At 41.3% G+C, this 16092-nt stretch overlaps 1 protein-coding gene across 5 annotated transcripts in view; it reads left to right on the top strand.

Annotated features, from left to right (window-relative positions):
• LOC149155464 (zinc finger (C3HC4-type RING finger) family protein) overlaps nt 1-15870 on the top strand; it is a 276009-nt gene extending 260139 nt beyond the window's left edge. For 2 of the 5 annotated variants that reach the window (XR_016263639.1, XM_089445602.1), the window contains 2 exons: nt 14821-14906; nt 15319-15870. Coding sequence is in view for 3 of the 5 variants with exons in the window: in XM_089445602.1 (XP_089301728.1) it covers nt 14821-14906; nt 15319-15372 (140 nt within the window). In the remaining 2 variants the exon portion in view is untranslated. Of the gene's footprint in view, nt 1-14820; nt 14907-15008; nt 15078-15318 lie in introns of all 5 variants that reach the window. The other 3 variants (XR_016263638.1, XM_089445601.1, XM_089445603.1) reach the window with 3 other exon arrangements.
• The last annotated feature ends 222 nt before the right edge of the window (nt 15871-16092 follow it).

The following is a 16092-nucleotide window of genomic DNA, read 5'->3' as shown; positions in this document are numbered from 1 at the left end:
GAGGACACTGCCAAACTCTTTTTCAACGAGTGTGGGTACATTTTGGGATCTCATAGACCATTATATCATATCGGGATAACAAGTTCCTGAGCACATTTTGGTCAAGCCTCTGGACACTATTAGACACCAAGCTCACCAAGTCGACTGCATTCCATCCCTAGACTGATGGCCAGACAAAGGTGGTCAACAGGATGATAGTGCACATAATCCGCATGTACAACTCCAAGCCTCCAGGAACCTAGGTTGAGAACCTTCCCTATGTGCAACACAACTATAACAAAGCTCTCCATAGCTCGACTGGTTGCAGTCCCTTTCAAGTGGGTTTGGGATTTCAACCATTATGTGTGATTGATGTCGCCATGCGTCATACGACTACACATACAAAATCCACACATGTCTAGTGTGAGGTTGATAAAGCCACCAGGTTTATTAAATGCATCCAACACATCTGCCAACAGGTTCACGACATCTTGGAGAAGTCCAATGCCAAGTACAAGTAGCGACATGATCAACATCGGGTGCCACACAAGTTTCAGGTGGGCGACAAAGTTTGGTTGCATTTGCAGAAAGAACGCCTTACTGGAGCCCATCAGAAGCTCAGACCACTTCGATATGGCCTTACACCATCACCAAGGTCGTGGGAGACAATAGTTTTGAGCTCAACATTCCCCCATTCCTTGGCCTGGACCCAGTGTTCAATGTAAACCGCCTTCGGCCATACTTTCCACAATTACTGGAAATATCAAACATTGCAGAACAGGGCACACCAACATAGTTAAACCCAAACTGCATGGAACAGGCCAAAACTGATTGGACCATGGACACACAAATCAAGAACACTTGTTAGCAAAAAATCTCACTGTATTGGGTTGTCAAAGTTGGCCAATTCCTGCACCAAGACAAGTGGCTCACCAGGGACCAAGTTCAGTAGAAGTTTCCCCATCTCATGGAGGCACTCAATGCAATGGGGACCATTGCTTCCTAAGGGGGAGGACTGATCTAGGTGGATATTGGTGGCCACTCACCTATTCGATTTCGACCCCCACTATTGTTTCTTTCAGTTTCCTTAATTGTAGCACAATTACTATTTTTGACAATTTTTTGGGTCCTAAACTTCCAGAGCTGTTTTGAGGACCTAAATGACTTTTTTTGGAAAACGGGCAAACCCCCAAAGGTTTGTAGTCAAAAGTTGTAGTCCTCAGATAGATCTTTCTAGCGAGGTATCATACGCGTCAAACGAAGATCATATGCCAAAGTTACGACCTGAGAAGTTGATGTACTAATTTACCCTAATGGGGCCCACAAGCTTTTGGCACTTCATCTTATTCTTCTAGGGTTAAGTTTTTGCATGTTTAGGGTCGTCCGTTGTTTCTCAATAATAAATTGGTCTTCGAGCCTCATTATAACACGATTCAGAAGGCATATAGTTGCTAGTCTCTTTTCAGAGATAAGCTTTCATCGCCTAAGCTAGTTTATTTCCATTCTGCATGTAAACAGTTTTCAATACTTTGTTATTACTGAATTGAAGTTTTGTTTTCGCTGTATCTTTGTGTTTTTGTTCATATCTGTGTTTCATTTTGTTCCTTTATAAATCTGGATCACCAACACAAAGGAGGTAAGCCTGAAGGTGATGTGCGGAGATCGCTTAGCAAAACAATGATTTTGATTTTTTCTGAAGTTGGTTTCAGACTTTTCTGCTCAAATTCAGTAGCCAAATTCAAGTTTCAGCAGGCTCAACTTGAATTCAGTACCTTTGGGTGCGATTTTTAGCGGCCCAAACAAGTTCCAATTGCCTGCAATTATCAACAGTAATTCCACTTGCAAATTTGGTTGTTTTCCACTCGTCAGTACTATCACAGCTCTTGTAAGCTCTCTTTCTGCACCACCTGTGTCCTGCACACTTCCCACCTCCCAAATAATGGTCCCCTCGACTCCCCACTTGCATCCTCCTGTCCTTGCCAAGAAGACTTGCAATTTTCCTGCTGTGCCATTCGCTGACAGTTTTCAGCTGTCCTAGGCACCTCCTCCATATCTTCATAAACTTTTGTTAGTTGGCTGCCCAACTACCCAGCTCTCTTTCAAGAGCTGACTTTTGGGTGAACAGGCAAAGAGGAAGAATTTTAAATTTAAATTTTTGGCAATATGGTAATATGGGTTTTCAGCAGAAGTCCTTTGCTTGGCCGGTAAGGTAATTCCCAGCCTCCTCACTAGTTTCCACTCGTGGTATCATGGCCAACACCAATGCTCCATCCTTCAGTTTAGTTCGGCAAATTTTCATCAATTAAACGGAATACATTCACATTATTACAGTTTGTCCATTAGTCTTTAAAGGGACAAAACATCTTTGCCATGGACACTGAGACGTAGTTATAATCACAGACTGTAACCCTTGGCACCTACCCTAGAGAATTCGTACACATTTCACAATTTCGTATCGATAATTTTGTGGAAATGTGTTTTTTTTTTTTTTGGTCTCTGATTCCAAACATATGGCATGCGGTCTTCCAAGGTTATGTTTGTTGAAATTTGGTACCGGAGGACAGGTGGTCCCCTAAGGCTTTTGATCTTTGGCCTAGGGAAAAGTGTCCAAAAGAATTTAATTTTTCTCCTAAAGTGACTTTATAATTTTTATAAAGTCAAATCTAATTTAAAAGTGCTGACACCTAATCCTCTGCGATTGGGTGAATTTGGAATGTGAACAGTCATCAAGAAAATGAACTGATCAGTCATATTCATGTATATAACAATAGCTACCTAATGAAATATACGAATCAGTTTTTCTGAGTTTTCTGCCAAACTGGAGTTACTGCTTGGCCTGACATGGTATCAGAGCACAGGTCCCAGGTTCCTTTTTTGGCGTGCCTTGTAACTCCTCTATCCCATACTCTGCCATAATGCATCTGCCTGAGCAGCTCCTGACATAGTAACTGCCCCACTATGCAGCGCTGTCCATGCTGTTTGACTGTCCATAAACCTGTGCGTTAAAATTTTTGAAACCTTGTATCCTGCTATTGATATCATCTATGCACCACTTCTTTTCGTTTCTGCAGCTTTCCATATCCATTTTGAAGCCTCTGCTGCGTGTAAAAACCCGTGCCTCTCGCATAAACCTCTGCTGCATGTAATGGTGTGGCTGCCCTTCGTTGGAAGTCCCGAGACCACACGAACCTCTCTGGCATCGCCTGAGATATCGAGCAACTTGTCTATTTCCTTTTCCAACTGCTTCCTTATGAAATCCATGGAGTGAGCTGTGACCCTCTTTCTTAGCAAAACTCTAAGCGTCTTCTGTTGATACGCCTCGTAGATGCTTTGAATATACAGAAAATTTCCGCTGTACAGTGATAGAGCTCTATATATAAATTCCTTGCTCGAAATTGCTCGGTTTGTGCAAGGAATTCTCGGGATGCCTGAAAGGATCATACCACCTTCCCTGGGCTTATTGTTGTTCGGGAAAGGAGAAGTCCTCACCCTGGTTGTTATTCATGAAAAGCAAGGTCCTCACCGTTGTACAGTGACATAGCTCCATGTATTAAATTCCTTGTTTGAAAATTGTTGGGTTTGTGAAAGGAAGTTTCCCGCTCCCTGAATGAAACCATTAAAAGGATCATACCGCGCCGTTGTTCATGGAATGGAATGTTCTCACCCTGGTTGTTCTTCATGAAACTCAACCTTGAGACATGGATAATTCCATTTGACTCGAACAAATTTCGAACGCACGATTCCAACGAAAAAGCAGCCTTGTTTAATTGGAGCTTCAATCTCTGGAATAAGGAACGGGTCAAGCAAGGATACAAGTTGTGAGAAGAAGCGGTAACCGTCGGACCCCGTTATTGAAAACCTTGCAAATTCGATGGTCACTCTGCTCTCAGTATATATATATTAACCAGCGTTTGAGTTTTGAATGCGTAGTCTGTACATATGTAATATGGTGAGGATCTTCGGAGGGATTTGAAGAAACAATAAAGTATTTAAAAAAAAAAATTGCCCTTTTTTAGTACAATTTCACTGTACATCAGTAGAAGTTATTTATCAGTAGAAGTATTTTTTCTATCAGCAGAAGTTTTTTGTTACAGTATGCCTTCAAGAGAAAGAGGAAGATATTTCAGAGGCAGGGGGGGCAAACATACTCAAGGAGAAAAGGCAGATCTGCATTGCATTCGCTGCAAACGAAATGGATCAAATGATGCTTCTACATGCAAGCTACCATGGGACAAAATTGAGCAGAAAAGAAACCAGCAGAAAGGTAAAACTGATGATATAGACAAAGGTAAAGCACCTGAATCCGCTCACTATATTGAGGCACAATGTAACATTGGAGTAAATGAAGATTTGTTTAATGCTTCACTTGCTTCTTCGAAAAATGATTGGTTGCTTGATTCAGGAGCAACCTGTCATATGACTCATAGAAAAGATTTTTTTGAAGATTTCAATGACAATGTTGATGGAGCAGTATACCTTGCAGATCAGTCAAAAATCAAGCCATTAGGGCTTGGCACAATCAGGCTTAAACTGCCTAGTCTTCCAGACTTTCTTCTAGATCATGTTCTATATCTCCCACAGCTCAAGAGAAACTTGCTCTCCTTGGTCCACATCCGCCAGCAAGGTCACTCCATTCATATGTTTGATGGCAAGCTTGAGGTAAGAAAAGCATCTGAGCACTCACTTGTCATGAGGGGAATAGAAGAAGAAAGGCTTCTCAAACTGCAAGGAACCTCTGCTCATGCACAACATTTCTCATATAGTTCTCATTATGAAGAAGGTACACTTCCATCAAGTTTATTATGGCATGCTAGATTTGGACATTTAAACTATGACAGTCTCCGCTTATTGAAGAAAAATGGTGTTGCTGGTTTGCCTACAATTCCTAGGAAACATAAGCAATGTGATGCTTGCATTCTAGGAAAGCATAGCAAACAATCTTTTCATGATTCACATTCAAGAGCACATAGGAAGCTTGAACTCATTCATTCAGATTTATGTGGTCCAATGCCTGTTCCTTCTGCAAATGGAAATAAATATATCATGACATTTATTGATGATTACACCAGAATGTGTTGGGTTTATTTATTGAAGAACAAATCTGATGCTTTTCAAACATTCAAGAATTTTCATAAATGGATTGAAAATGATGCACAATCTCATATTGGGTCTATTCGCACTGATAATGGAAAAGAATATACATCAAATGAATTTGAAAACTATCTTCACCAACATGGGATCAAACATCAAACAACTATGCCTTATAATCCCCAACAAAATGGTGTAGCTGAAAGAATGAATAGAACAATCTTGAATATGGTACGATCCATGTTTTTCTTCAAAAATGTAAAGATAATGTTTTGGGTTGATGCTGTTCTATGTGCTGTATATATAAAGAATAGATGTCCATCAAATGTTATAAGAAACAAGACTCCTTATGAATTGTGGTATGGACATGTTCCTTCGGTAAAACATCTCAGGATCATTGGTTCCACCTGTTATGCTTTGATACCAAAGGTACATAGAAACAAACTTGGTTCTAGAAGTCGTAAGTGTATCTTCCTGGGGTATTCAAACACCTCTAAAGCGTACCGCCTCTATGATGAAGTAAATAAAAAGTTTGTTGTATCTAGAGATGTCATTTTTCTTGAATCATCCAAATCTGACAATGTTGTTGAGCGGCAACTTGATCGCTTGGATAGATTCGCAAAAACGAAATCATTTCAAGAATTTGATAATCAGATTCCACATCTTGAAGGGGGGATTCCTATACTAGATCAACATGTGGAATCTTCTTCTGAAGAACAATCTCCCCTGCATGAAACTCCAACAACGGATGATGCTTTAAGTGATGTAATTGATAGAATTGGGAGACTCAATCTTGATTCAGTCCCAACTCAATCAACAGAGCAGCCTGGACCATCTCAGAAAGGTCCCCCAAAGTGGCTGACAAAGACACTTGAAAGTGTTCATCCTGATGAAATTGGAAAAACAGGAACCAGAAATTCAAACCGACAAAATGGAGGTGATGTAGATGACTTTAATTCACCTGTTGATATGGATGTTACTTATGATTGTGAATTGAACTTGTCTACAGATTTTGAACCAACTTCCTTCAAAGAAGCTGCTTCTCATGATGAATGGAAAGAAGCGATGAAAAAGGAGTATGATGCCCTCATAAAGAATGGCACTTGGAAGCTGGTTGATCCTCCATTTGGAACCAAACCAATTGGCTGCAAGTGGGTCTACAAGAACAAATACAAAGCTGATGGCTCACTTGACAAGCACAAAGCTAGGCTTGTGGCAAAAGGTTTTGCACAAAAGAAAGGGGTCGATTATGAGGAAACTTTTGCCCCCACAGCAAAATGGGCCACCATCTAGACACTCTTTGCACTAGCTGCTTAGAATGGTTGGAAAGTCCATCAAATGGATGTAAAAACTGCATTCTTGAATGAAGATTTAAAAGAGAATGTTTTTATGTCCCAGCGTGAAGGATTCGCTGTGAAAGGACATGAACATAAAGTATGCAAACTTGTGAAGTCCTTGTATGGCCTCAAACAAGCACCGCGAGCCTAGTATGAAAAACTAACTGAGCATCTTCTGAAACTCAACTTCAATCATTTTGATCTTGATGATGCAACTTTATTTGTCAAGAAAGTTGGCAAAACAGTTGTGTATCTTGTGGTATATGTAGATGATCTTTTAATGACAGGGAACAATGAAAGCTACATTGCACCCATAAAGAAGGAATTAGGAAAAAGTTTTGAAATGACTGATTTGGGCTATGTTCATTACTATCTTGGCATTGAAGTAACCCAACATCCAAAATCCATATTTCTTTCTCAAAAGAAATATATTGGAGATTTGTTAAACAGATTTGGCATGACAGAGTGCAATCCTCTTTCTACTCCAATGGAACAAAACTTAAAGCTCACATCTATTGAAGGAAAGGAATTTGAGGATGCAACAAAGTAATAGACAGCTTGTAGGAATTCTCATCTACCTCACTACTACCAGACCAGACATTTCATTTACTGTTGGAATCCTCTCCAGGTTCATGCAAAAGCCTTGTGAGGGACATTGGTCTGCTGCAAAAAGAGTTCTAAGCTACTTGAAGGGAACTCAAGACCTTGGAATCAAGTATACACAGGTGGACGACTTCAGCTTGATTGGATACTCTGATTCAGACTTCGATGGAGACAAAGAAATTGGGGTATCTACTTCAGGATATGCTATGAGTCTTGGATCAGGAGCTGTCTCCTGGAGATCACGCAAACAATCAGTTCCAGCAAATTCCACAACTGAAGCAGAATACGTGGCAGCAGCTGAAGCAACGAAAGAAATTGTGTGGCTCATGAAAATTCTTGAAGATTTGCAGGTAAAACAAGTACAATCAACTCCACTCATGATTGATAAAACCTCTGCAATAAAGTTGGCCAAGAACCCAAAGTTCCATGATCGTACAAAGCACATCAATACTAAATATCATCTGATCCGACATCATGTTGAGGCCAAAACAATCCATCTCCGTCATTGTTCCACAAATGAGCAAATTGCAGACATCTTCACCAAAGCGCTTGGAAGAGAAAAACTTGAAAGATTCAGAACGATGCTTGGACTCACCAACATCCCTTCAGATTAAGGGGGGGAATGTTGACACCTAATCCTCTGCGATTGGGTGAATTTGGAATGTGAACAGTCATCAAGAAGATGAACTGATCAGTCACATTCATGTATATAACAATAGCTACCTAATGAAATATACGAATCAGTTTTTCTGAGTTTTCTGCCAAACTAGAGTTACTGCCTGGCCTAACAAAAAGTGACTTTAAGTGATAAAGTTACTAAAGTCTAATTTTAAAGTGACTTTATTAAAGTCAATGAAAAATTAGAAAGGAAAAATGACTTTGGAAATAAATAACTAAGTGGGTCTTTATTAAAGTGGGGTGAATTAAAAAATAGAAAGTGAGATTTAAATGAGTATTTAATCTCAGCCCTAGATCTCAATCTATTTCATCCATTGGATTTAGGGATCACCCAAAAGTCACTTAGGGTTAGATTAAAGAAGGAAAATGAGGAAAATGCCATTCATTCTTTCATGAGCAGATTGGGAGAAGGAGAGCAAGAGAGCAAGGGAGATTTTTGGACAGGGAGGAGAAGGAGGCAGCAGCTTGGCACACATTCCAAGGCAGCATTCCAGCAAGTCCGTACAGCTAAGTTAGCATACAGTGAAAGGCAGATTTTTGGGCACGATTTTCAAGGAGGTCATACAACAGTTTGCACAGAAATCGAGGAGCAGAAATCTGAGTTTGCTGGCACGATTTTCAAGGAGGTTGTACAACAGATTTTCAAGGAGGTCGTACAGCAGTGTTAGGCACAGAAATCGAGGAAATCGTATAGCAGAATTTCTGGCAGCTTGCACGATTTTCTAGGCAAGCCGTACAGCAGAATTTAACGCTGAAAATTGGCACAGTTTTCGAGAAGGACGTACAACATTTATTGTTGTTCAGATTTTGTTGTTTGCAAAGTTTTTCCAGTTGGCTGAGGCACGGAAAACGAGATAAGTTGTAAAAGTTTACTTGCTGATTTTTGTTGAATATTTCTCACTATAAAAAGCATTTTTTCAGAAATAAGGAGCTCTCGAACTGGTTTTCCCCAAGAGTTGTAGGGGGTTTTTCTAGGGTCACCTTGACAAAAAATTACTGTGTTTAAATGTGTTAAATGGCTGTTTGTACCTGCTGATTTTTTTATTTCTGCATTTTCCAGCATTCTGTAAAATTTCTAGAATTTGTGTTTTCAGCAAAATTTAATTTTCAGTTGTTGAATGTATGGATATGGGAAAGGGCATTTAACTATTTTGGAGAAATAAGGTGAAACTGAAAACCGGGGTGAGAAATGAGAAATTTTTTCGTGGTATCAGAGCTTGAGTGCTGAAGTGCAGTTTGAGACAGCAAGGAGGAAAATTACAGCCCGCTGATTTTTCACTCAGAAAATTCTAGCAAGCTGATTTTTCACAAACAACAGTTTTATCTTTACTACAGCAGTGCTATTTTTTAGTTTTAGGACAACGGGATGTTATTGGGATCGAGGGTGGAGGATAGGTTGGATGGGCATAGCAATTACAGTGTTTGGAAGGAGAGAATGCAGAGTATCTGTGAGAAGGCAGAAGTCTTAGACATCATGGTGTGTACCACACAAAACCCTGTTGTTGTGCCTACTGATACTACTCAGTTGGTTGAGTATAATAAAAAGAACAACAAGGGTAAGAGACTGATTCTAGACAGAGTCAAAGATCATTGCATTCTTCATGTGAGAGAAAAGAGAAGTGCCCATGAGATGTGGACAGCATTGTCCAATCTCTACCAAAGTACCAATGAGATCCGGAAAATGGTCCTGAAGGAGAAGCTGAAGACTATTGAGATGGGCAATGATAGTGCAGTTGGATATCTCACAAAGATTACTAATGTGAGAGATCAGTTGGCAGCAGTTGGAGAGGACATTCCACCCACTAAGTTGGTGCGGATTGCAGTGAATGGCCTCCCTGGTTCATGGATGAACTTTGTTGATGGGGTTTGTGCACGTGAGACCCTTCCCACATGGGAGAGGTTTTGGGATGATTGCATTCAGACAGAGATCAGGAAAGGTCAGCTTGGGGCAACCAAGCCAGTTGAGCAGGATGAGGATGTAGTACTGTAGGCAGGAGGTAAGAAAGGCAAAGGGAAGAAGCAGGCTTCCACAAGCAATGGTGGGGGCAAAGGCAAAGGTAAAGGTAAACAGGGTAACACACAAAAGGACTATACCAAGGTGAAGTGTTGGAATTGTCAAAAGATGGGACACTATGCACTTGTATGCCTGGAGAAGAAGAAGAAGGGGAAGAACCAGAGCGTGGCAGCTTCAACAAAGGTTGAGGACTTTGCAGTTCGTTTTGACCGGGAGTTTGGGTTCACTGCGTATGAGTCCTCTAGTGCAGGATCAGCTGCCACACAGGTTCAGAGGGAGCATGCTTTTCCCTCGATTAGCGAAGCATCTTCGGGTATCTGGTATGTGGATAGTGGGGCTTCACGTCACATGACAGGAGTCTGTGAGTACTTCTCAGAGCTTTCAGAGAGTGGCACTGATATAGAGGTAGTACTCGGTGATGACAGAGTTGTTAGAGCAGTCGGGGTGGGGACACTGACATTTCAGAGGGAGTCGAAACCTCCCTTGAAGGTGTCAAATGTTCTTTATGTGCCAGGGATGAGGAAGAACCTCATATCCGTCTCAACTTTGGAGAACAGAGGATATGAGGTACTGTTCAGGGGAGGACAGGTGTTGATGTATCCCAGGGGCACTCCAACTGATTCAGCTAGAGTGATAGGTGTACGCCATGCAAAGGTGTACAAGTTTGCATTCCAGTGCTTTTTGGCATTGAGCAGTAGTACCGACAGCAGAGCTAGCAGTTCTGAGCTGTGTGAGATTTGGCACCGCAGGATGGGACATATGTATCATGGAGCCTTGAGGACCTTGCGGGAGATTACTACAGGTGTGCCAGATTTCAGTACTGATCACTTTAATACTTGCAGAGGATGTGCGATGGGCAAGTTTGCCAAATCCCCTTTTCTCAACAGTGACAACAGAGTGACTGGGATACTTGATTTGATTCATTCCGATGTGAGCGGTCGGATGTCTCATGTTTCCTTGAGTGGATATGAGTACTATGTTTTATTCATTGATGATCACTCCAGGAGGACCTGGATTTATTTCTTGAAGACCAAGAGTGAGGTCTTCAAGCGGTTTCAGGTGTTCAGACTGTTGTGGAGACATAGACAGGTTGGAAGATCAAGTCCCTGAGGTCGGACAATGGGGGAGAGTACACCCTTGGAGAATTTGTTGATTATTGTGCGGAGGCAGGCATTAGGAGGGAGTTCACTGTTCCTTACAACCCCCAACAGAATGGGGTTGTGGAGAGGAAGAATAGATCCATCGTAGGGGCTGCCAAAGCCATGTTACATAATCAGGGGTTGTCATTGTTCTTGTGGGCAGAGGCCCTTCAACATAGTTGTTTATTTGCAGAACAGGAGTCTGCATCGCGCCTTGGGGCACATGACTCCGGAGGAGGCTTTTTCTGGGAAGAAGCCTGATATTTGTCATCTTCGTATCTTTGGGTGCATCACATACTCCTACATACCCAAGGAGAAGAGGACCAAACTAGAGCCCACCGCAGAGAAGGGTATCTTTGTGGGCTACAGTGAGACCTCAAAGGCCTTTCAGATTTACATTCCTGCACAGAGGAAAGTTGTTGTCAGACGGGATGTGAAGTTCGAAGAGGACAGGACCTTTAGGAGGTCACGGGAGTTAAAGTATCTGGATCAGCCAGACCCTCAGCAGCAGTTGAGTCAGTCGCAGGGATCCAGTGGACAGGGATCAAGAGGATCCGGAGGTACATCTATGAAGATGTCAGGTCCGTCAGTGAGCAGTGGCTCGCCGAGCCAGAGGGGTGGTGCTCCGGGCTGCATGCAGAGCAGTTCACTAGGGAGTCCACTGATGGACAGTTCACACGGTACCTCAGCTTCTACAGGTTCAGGTGTAGGCAGGAGGACAACAAACAGACAGTGAGGAGTTCAGGCTCCTGATGATGATGGGGAGGAGTTTCATTCTCCTATGGGAGACGTGCACTCAGGGAAGAGGAAGCCCAAGTGGCTTCAGGACAACTTGAGAGATGCCACATCTGTTGCTGAGCCTAAGAGGCTAGTCAAAGAGAGTAGACCACCTGAGAGGTTTTGTAGCTATATGGCAATGGTTACCAACATCCTTGACTCTGAGCCTTCTAGCTATGAGGAGGCAGCTAGCCAGCAGGTCTGGAGAGAGGCCATGCAGGAGGAGTATTCTTCTATCATGAAGAATGATGTTTGGGAGGTGGTGTCGAGGCCTGAGGGCAAATCCGTGGTTACTTCCAGATGGCTTTACAAGGTAAAGCACGCTGTAGATGGCAACATTGAGAAATTCAAAGCAAGGTTTGTGGCTAGAGGGTTCTCCCAGGTAGAGGGAGTTGATTATGAGGAGACCTTCGGTCTCGTGGCTCGATATACTTTGATCCGCTCCATTATATCGATAGCAGCAGAGATGGGTTGGAAGATCTACCAGATGGATGTGAAGACTGCATTTCTCAATGGCTTCATACAGGAGGAGGTGTACATTAAGCAGCCACAGGGCTTTGAGGTGCATGGGAAGGAGTCCCATGTGTGCAGACTGAAGAAGGCCCTTTATGGCTTGAGGCAAGCTCCCAGAGCTTGGTACTACAGGATAGATACATACTTGCAGGGGATGGGTTTCACAAAGAGTGACGCAGATCTGAACCTTTACTATATTGTGATAGGTGAGGAGCCTCTCATTCTGGTGCTGTATGTGGATAACTTGGTCATTACAGGTGCAGAGAGACTCATAGAGCACTGCGAGAGATCTTGCAGTGGAGTTTGAGATGAAGGACATCGGCTTGATGCATTACTTTTTGGGTTTGGAGGTGTGGCAGGAGGAGGGGCATTTCTTCCTGGGGTAGGGGAAGTATATTGTGGACATCCTTAGCAGATTCCACATGGAGGATTGTAGACCCATGTCGACACCGATGATCACCAACTGGAAGAAGCTTCATGCTTCGGATTCCGAGTTGGTGGATCCCACATTGTACAGGCAGCTGATTGGTTCCTTGATGTATTTGGTCAACACTAGACCAGATATTTGTTTTGCAGTCAACACGATGAGTCAGTTTATGTGTGAGCCTAGGAAGGTTCACTGGGTCGCTGCAAAACACATTTTGCGGTACTTGCAGAGGACAGTGGATTATGGTCTAGACTACAGGCAGGGGGATGGAGTGAGATTGGTAGGTTATACTGATTTTGATTGGGCAGGTTGTGCTTTTGATAGGAAGAGCACTTCAGGGTGTTGTTTTGGGTTGGGTTTAGCAGTAGTGTCATGGTTCAGCCGAAAGCAGCAGTCAGTAGCATTGAGTTCAGCGGAAGCAGAGTATATGGCAGCCAGTCTAGCTAGTTGTGAAGCCATCTGGCTTCGCAAGATGTTGTTTGGCTTATTTGGTCAGCCATTGAGACCTTCAGTGATTTACTGTGATAATCAGAGTTGCATTAAACTCACGGAGAATCTAGTATTTCATGACAGGTCAAAGCATATTTGGTTCAAATATCATTTCATCAGAGACTGTGTTCAGAAGGGTGCTGTGAAGCTTAAGTATATTCCCACTGATGAGCAGGTTGCAGATATTTTTACCAAAGCCTTACCACGGGGCAAGCATGACTACTTCAGAGACAAGATGGGTGTGGTGAGAAACACCTTCTTCGGTAAGGGGGAGTGTTGAAATTTAGTACCGGAGGACAGGTGGTTCCCTAAGGCTTTGATCTTTGGCCTAGGGAAAACTGTTTAAAAAAATTTAATTTTTTTCCTAAAGTGACTTTATAATTTTTATAAAATCAAATCTAATTTAAAAGTGACTTTAGGTGATAAAGTTACTAAAGTCTAATTTTAAAGTGACTTTATTAAAGTCAATAAAAAATTAGAAAGGAAAAGTGACTTTGGAAATAAATGACTAAGTGGGTCTTTATTAAAGTGGGGTGAATTAAAAAATAGAAAGTGAGATTTAAATGAGCATTTAATCTCAGCCTTAGATCTCAATCTATTTCATCCATTGGATTTAGGGATCACCCAAAAGTCACTAAGGGTTAGATTAAAGAAGGAAAATGAGGAAAAGGTCTTTCATTCTTTCATGAGCAGATTGGGAGAAAAAGAGCAAGGGAGATTTTTGGACAGGGAGGAGAAGGAGGCAACGGCTTGGCACATATTCCAAGGCAGCATTCCAGCAAGTCCGTACAGCTGAGTTAGCATACAGTGAAAGACAAATTTTTGGGCACGATTTTCAAGGAGGTCGTACAGCAGTTTGCACAGAAATCAAGGAGCAGAAATCTGAGTTTGCTGGCATGGTTTTCAAGGAGGCCGTATAGCAATTTTCGGCACAGAAATCGAGGAAATCGTACCGCAAAATTTTTGGCAGCTTGCACGATTTTCTAGGCAAGCCGTATAACAAAATTTAAGGCTGAAAATTGGCACAGAATTCGAGGACGACGTACAGTATTTATTGCTGTTCAGATTTTGCTGTTTGCAAAGTTTTTCCAATTCGCTGTGAGGCACGGAAAACGAAATAAGTTGTAAAAGTTTACTTGTTGATTTTTGTTGAATATTTCTCACTGTAAAAAGCATTTTTTTGGAAATAAGGAGCTCTCGAACTGGTTTTTCCCAAGAGTTGTAGGGGGTTTTTCCAGGATCACTTTGACAAAAAATTATTGTGTTTAAATGTGTTAAATGGCTGTTTGTACCTGCTGATTTTTTTATTTCTACATTTTCCAGCGTTCTGTAAAATTTCCAGAATTTGTATTTTCAGCAAAATTTATTTTTCAGTTGTTGAATGTATGGATATGGGAAATGACATTTAACTATTTTGGAGAAATAAGGTGAAACTGAAAACCGCAGTGGGAAATGAGAAATTTTTTCAATGTTTCCAGTTTTCTAAATTAATACAAATAATAGTTAGTATAGATTTTCATAATGTACAGATGTTATGTGGTCTTGTAAGTTGTGGCCAGCATTAATTGTCCAAATGCTGAAGATTATGTTGAACACTAACATGACATTTTCTTACTAATCCCAAAGTGAATTATGTTATCATTTTAATCATTATTTTCAACCACTGTTTACCCTTTTATAATTGAGTCGCGAGTATGCCATTTTCAAACCGGTGTTTAGCTGTTCAGCTTTTGTTTATCCCCCTTTTCTCAATGCTGCTTCCATTGGCTGTCCCAGATCGGCAATCGAGGCATGATGCTGAACTTTTGAGTCTGGTTGAAGGAATGCCCAGCCCACGTGATCCAGAAGCTTTTAGTTTTTGGGTATGTATGATGAGTTAAGGTCTCAAAGATCAATGTGGTAATGCTAGTATTCTGTGGTTCACCTGTTTATCTCATAGTTAAAATTTAATGGTTTGACTGTAGTTTGTAAACCTTTTACATATGAGGCCTTCCGAGAGACTAGAACTTCTGCGGTTAACTGATACTCGTGAGGTAAATGTTTGTGATCTTCCCAATTATCTCATTTTATATTAATGAACTAATATGTACAAAAAGGATAGGCATATATTAGGGTATTTTAATACTCCCTTCCAGCCTAGATACGCAATTTTTTCATCTCCTTAGTTGGTTGATGAGGAATCGACTGCGCCATAATTATCAAGTCAGAGCTGTTCATGACCGTTTTTCTGTGCTATCCTAATTCATCATCTATCACTTTGTTTGGTCCATGCAGAGGATATCTCGGGGGCTTATTTTCTTACGGGTGGAACGAGGATGCCGTGTATAATTATCCAAATTCAGGGCTGATTTTTTTATTCATGTTTTAATCATTTTTCGTTATAGCATATGCCACTGTATATTCCATTGTATTCAATAGACTTATGGCCTCTAGTTTGCAGATTATTATTATTTTTATTGATATCACAAGATTGGGCAGTGTTCCCTATTAACAAACATATACAAGTCTTGTAAAGTAAACCACAATCAATTTTGTCTGCCAACCAGTGTAAATCACATGGCAGTCCGTGCTTTTTGTATTGCGTTATTTTCAGGAATATTCACATGGTATTATTTATTAGTGTATCAACTCTTTTTATAAATTTATTGCGGTGCCCTTCTTTGACCAGATGGAACCTTTAGTTAGGGGGGATATACTGCACTTCCGATGTATGGGGAGACTCCCCAGGAATGCAGTGAACTCCTTTCTACAATTGTAGGTGTGGTTCTAGTTGTAAAAAATCTTCTGAGTAAACCTGACATTTTGAATGTTTTTATAGTGCATACATGACATGTCTTCGGTAACAGTGAATGATAAGCCGATTATTCTGGTAAGATAATGTTTACTGGTTATGTTTGTTACTACCTCGAAAGAAAATGCATTTTGTATTACATTCTTATTAAAGATATATTTAGCGCTACCTAGGAAATGAGGCTAACGTCCCTTGCTCAATAGAGGCATTAACGGCCACCATATCACCCTTAGCCCCAAGTTCTAAAGAGCTTCATC

The sequence above is a fragment of the Pinus tabuliformis genome, chromosome 9 (assembly GCF_031772625.1).
Source record: "Pinus tabuliformis cultivar Carrire ecotype Pingquan chromosome 9, CPIR1, whole genome shotgun sequence".
NCBI classification, from domain to species: Eukaryota; Viridiplantae; Streptophyta; class Pinopsida; order Pinales; family Pinaceae; genus Pinus; species Pinus tabuliformis.
The sequence above is the reverse complement of the archived record's forward strand: the minus strand, read 5'-3'. Positions and strand labels throughout refer to the sequence as shown.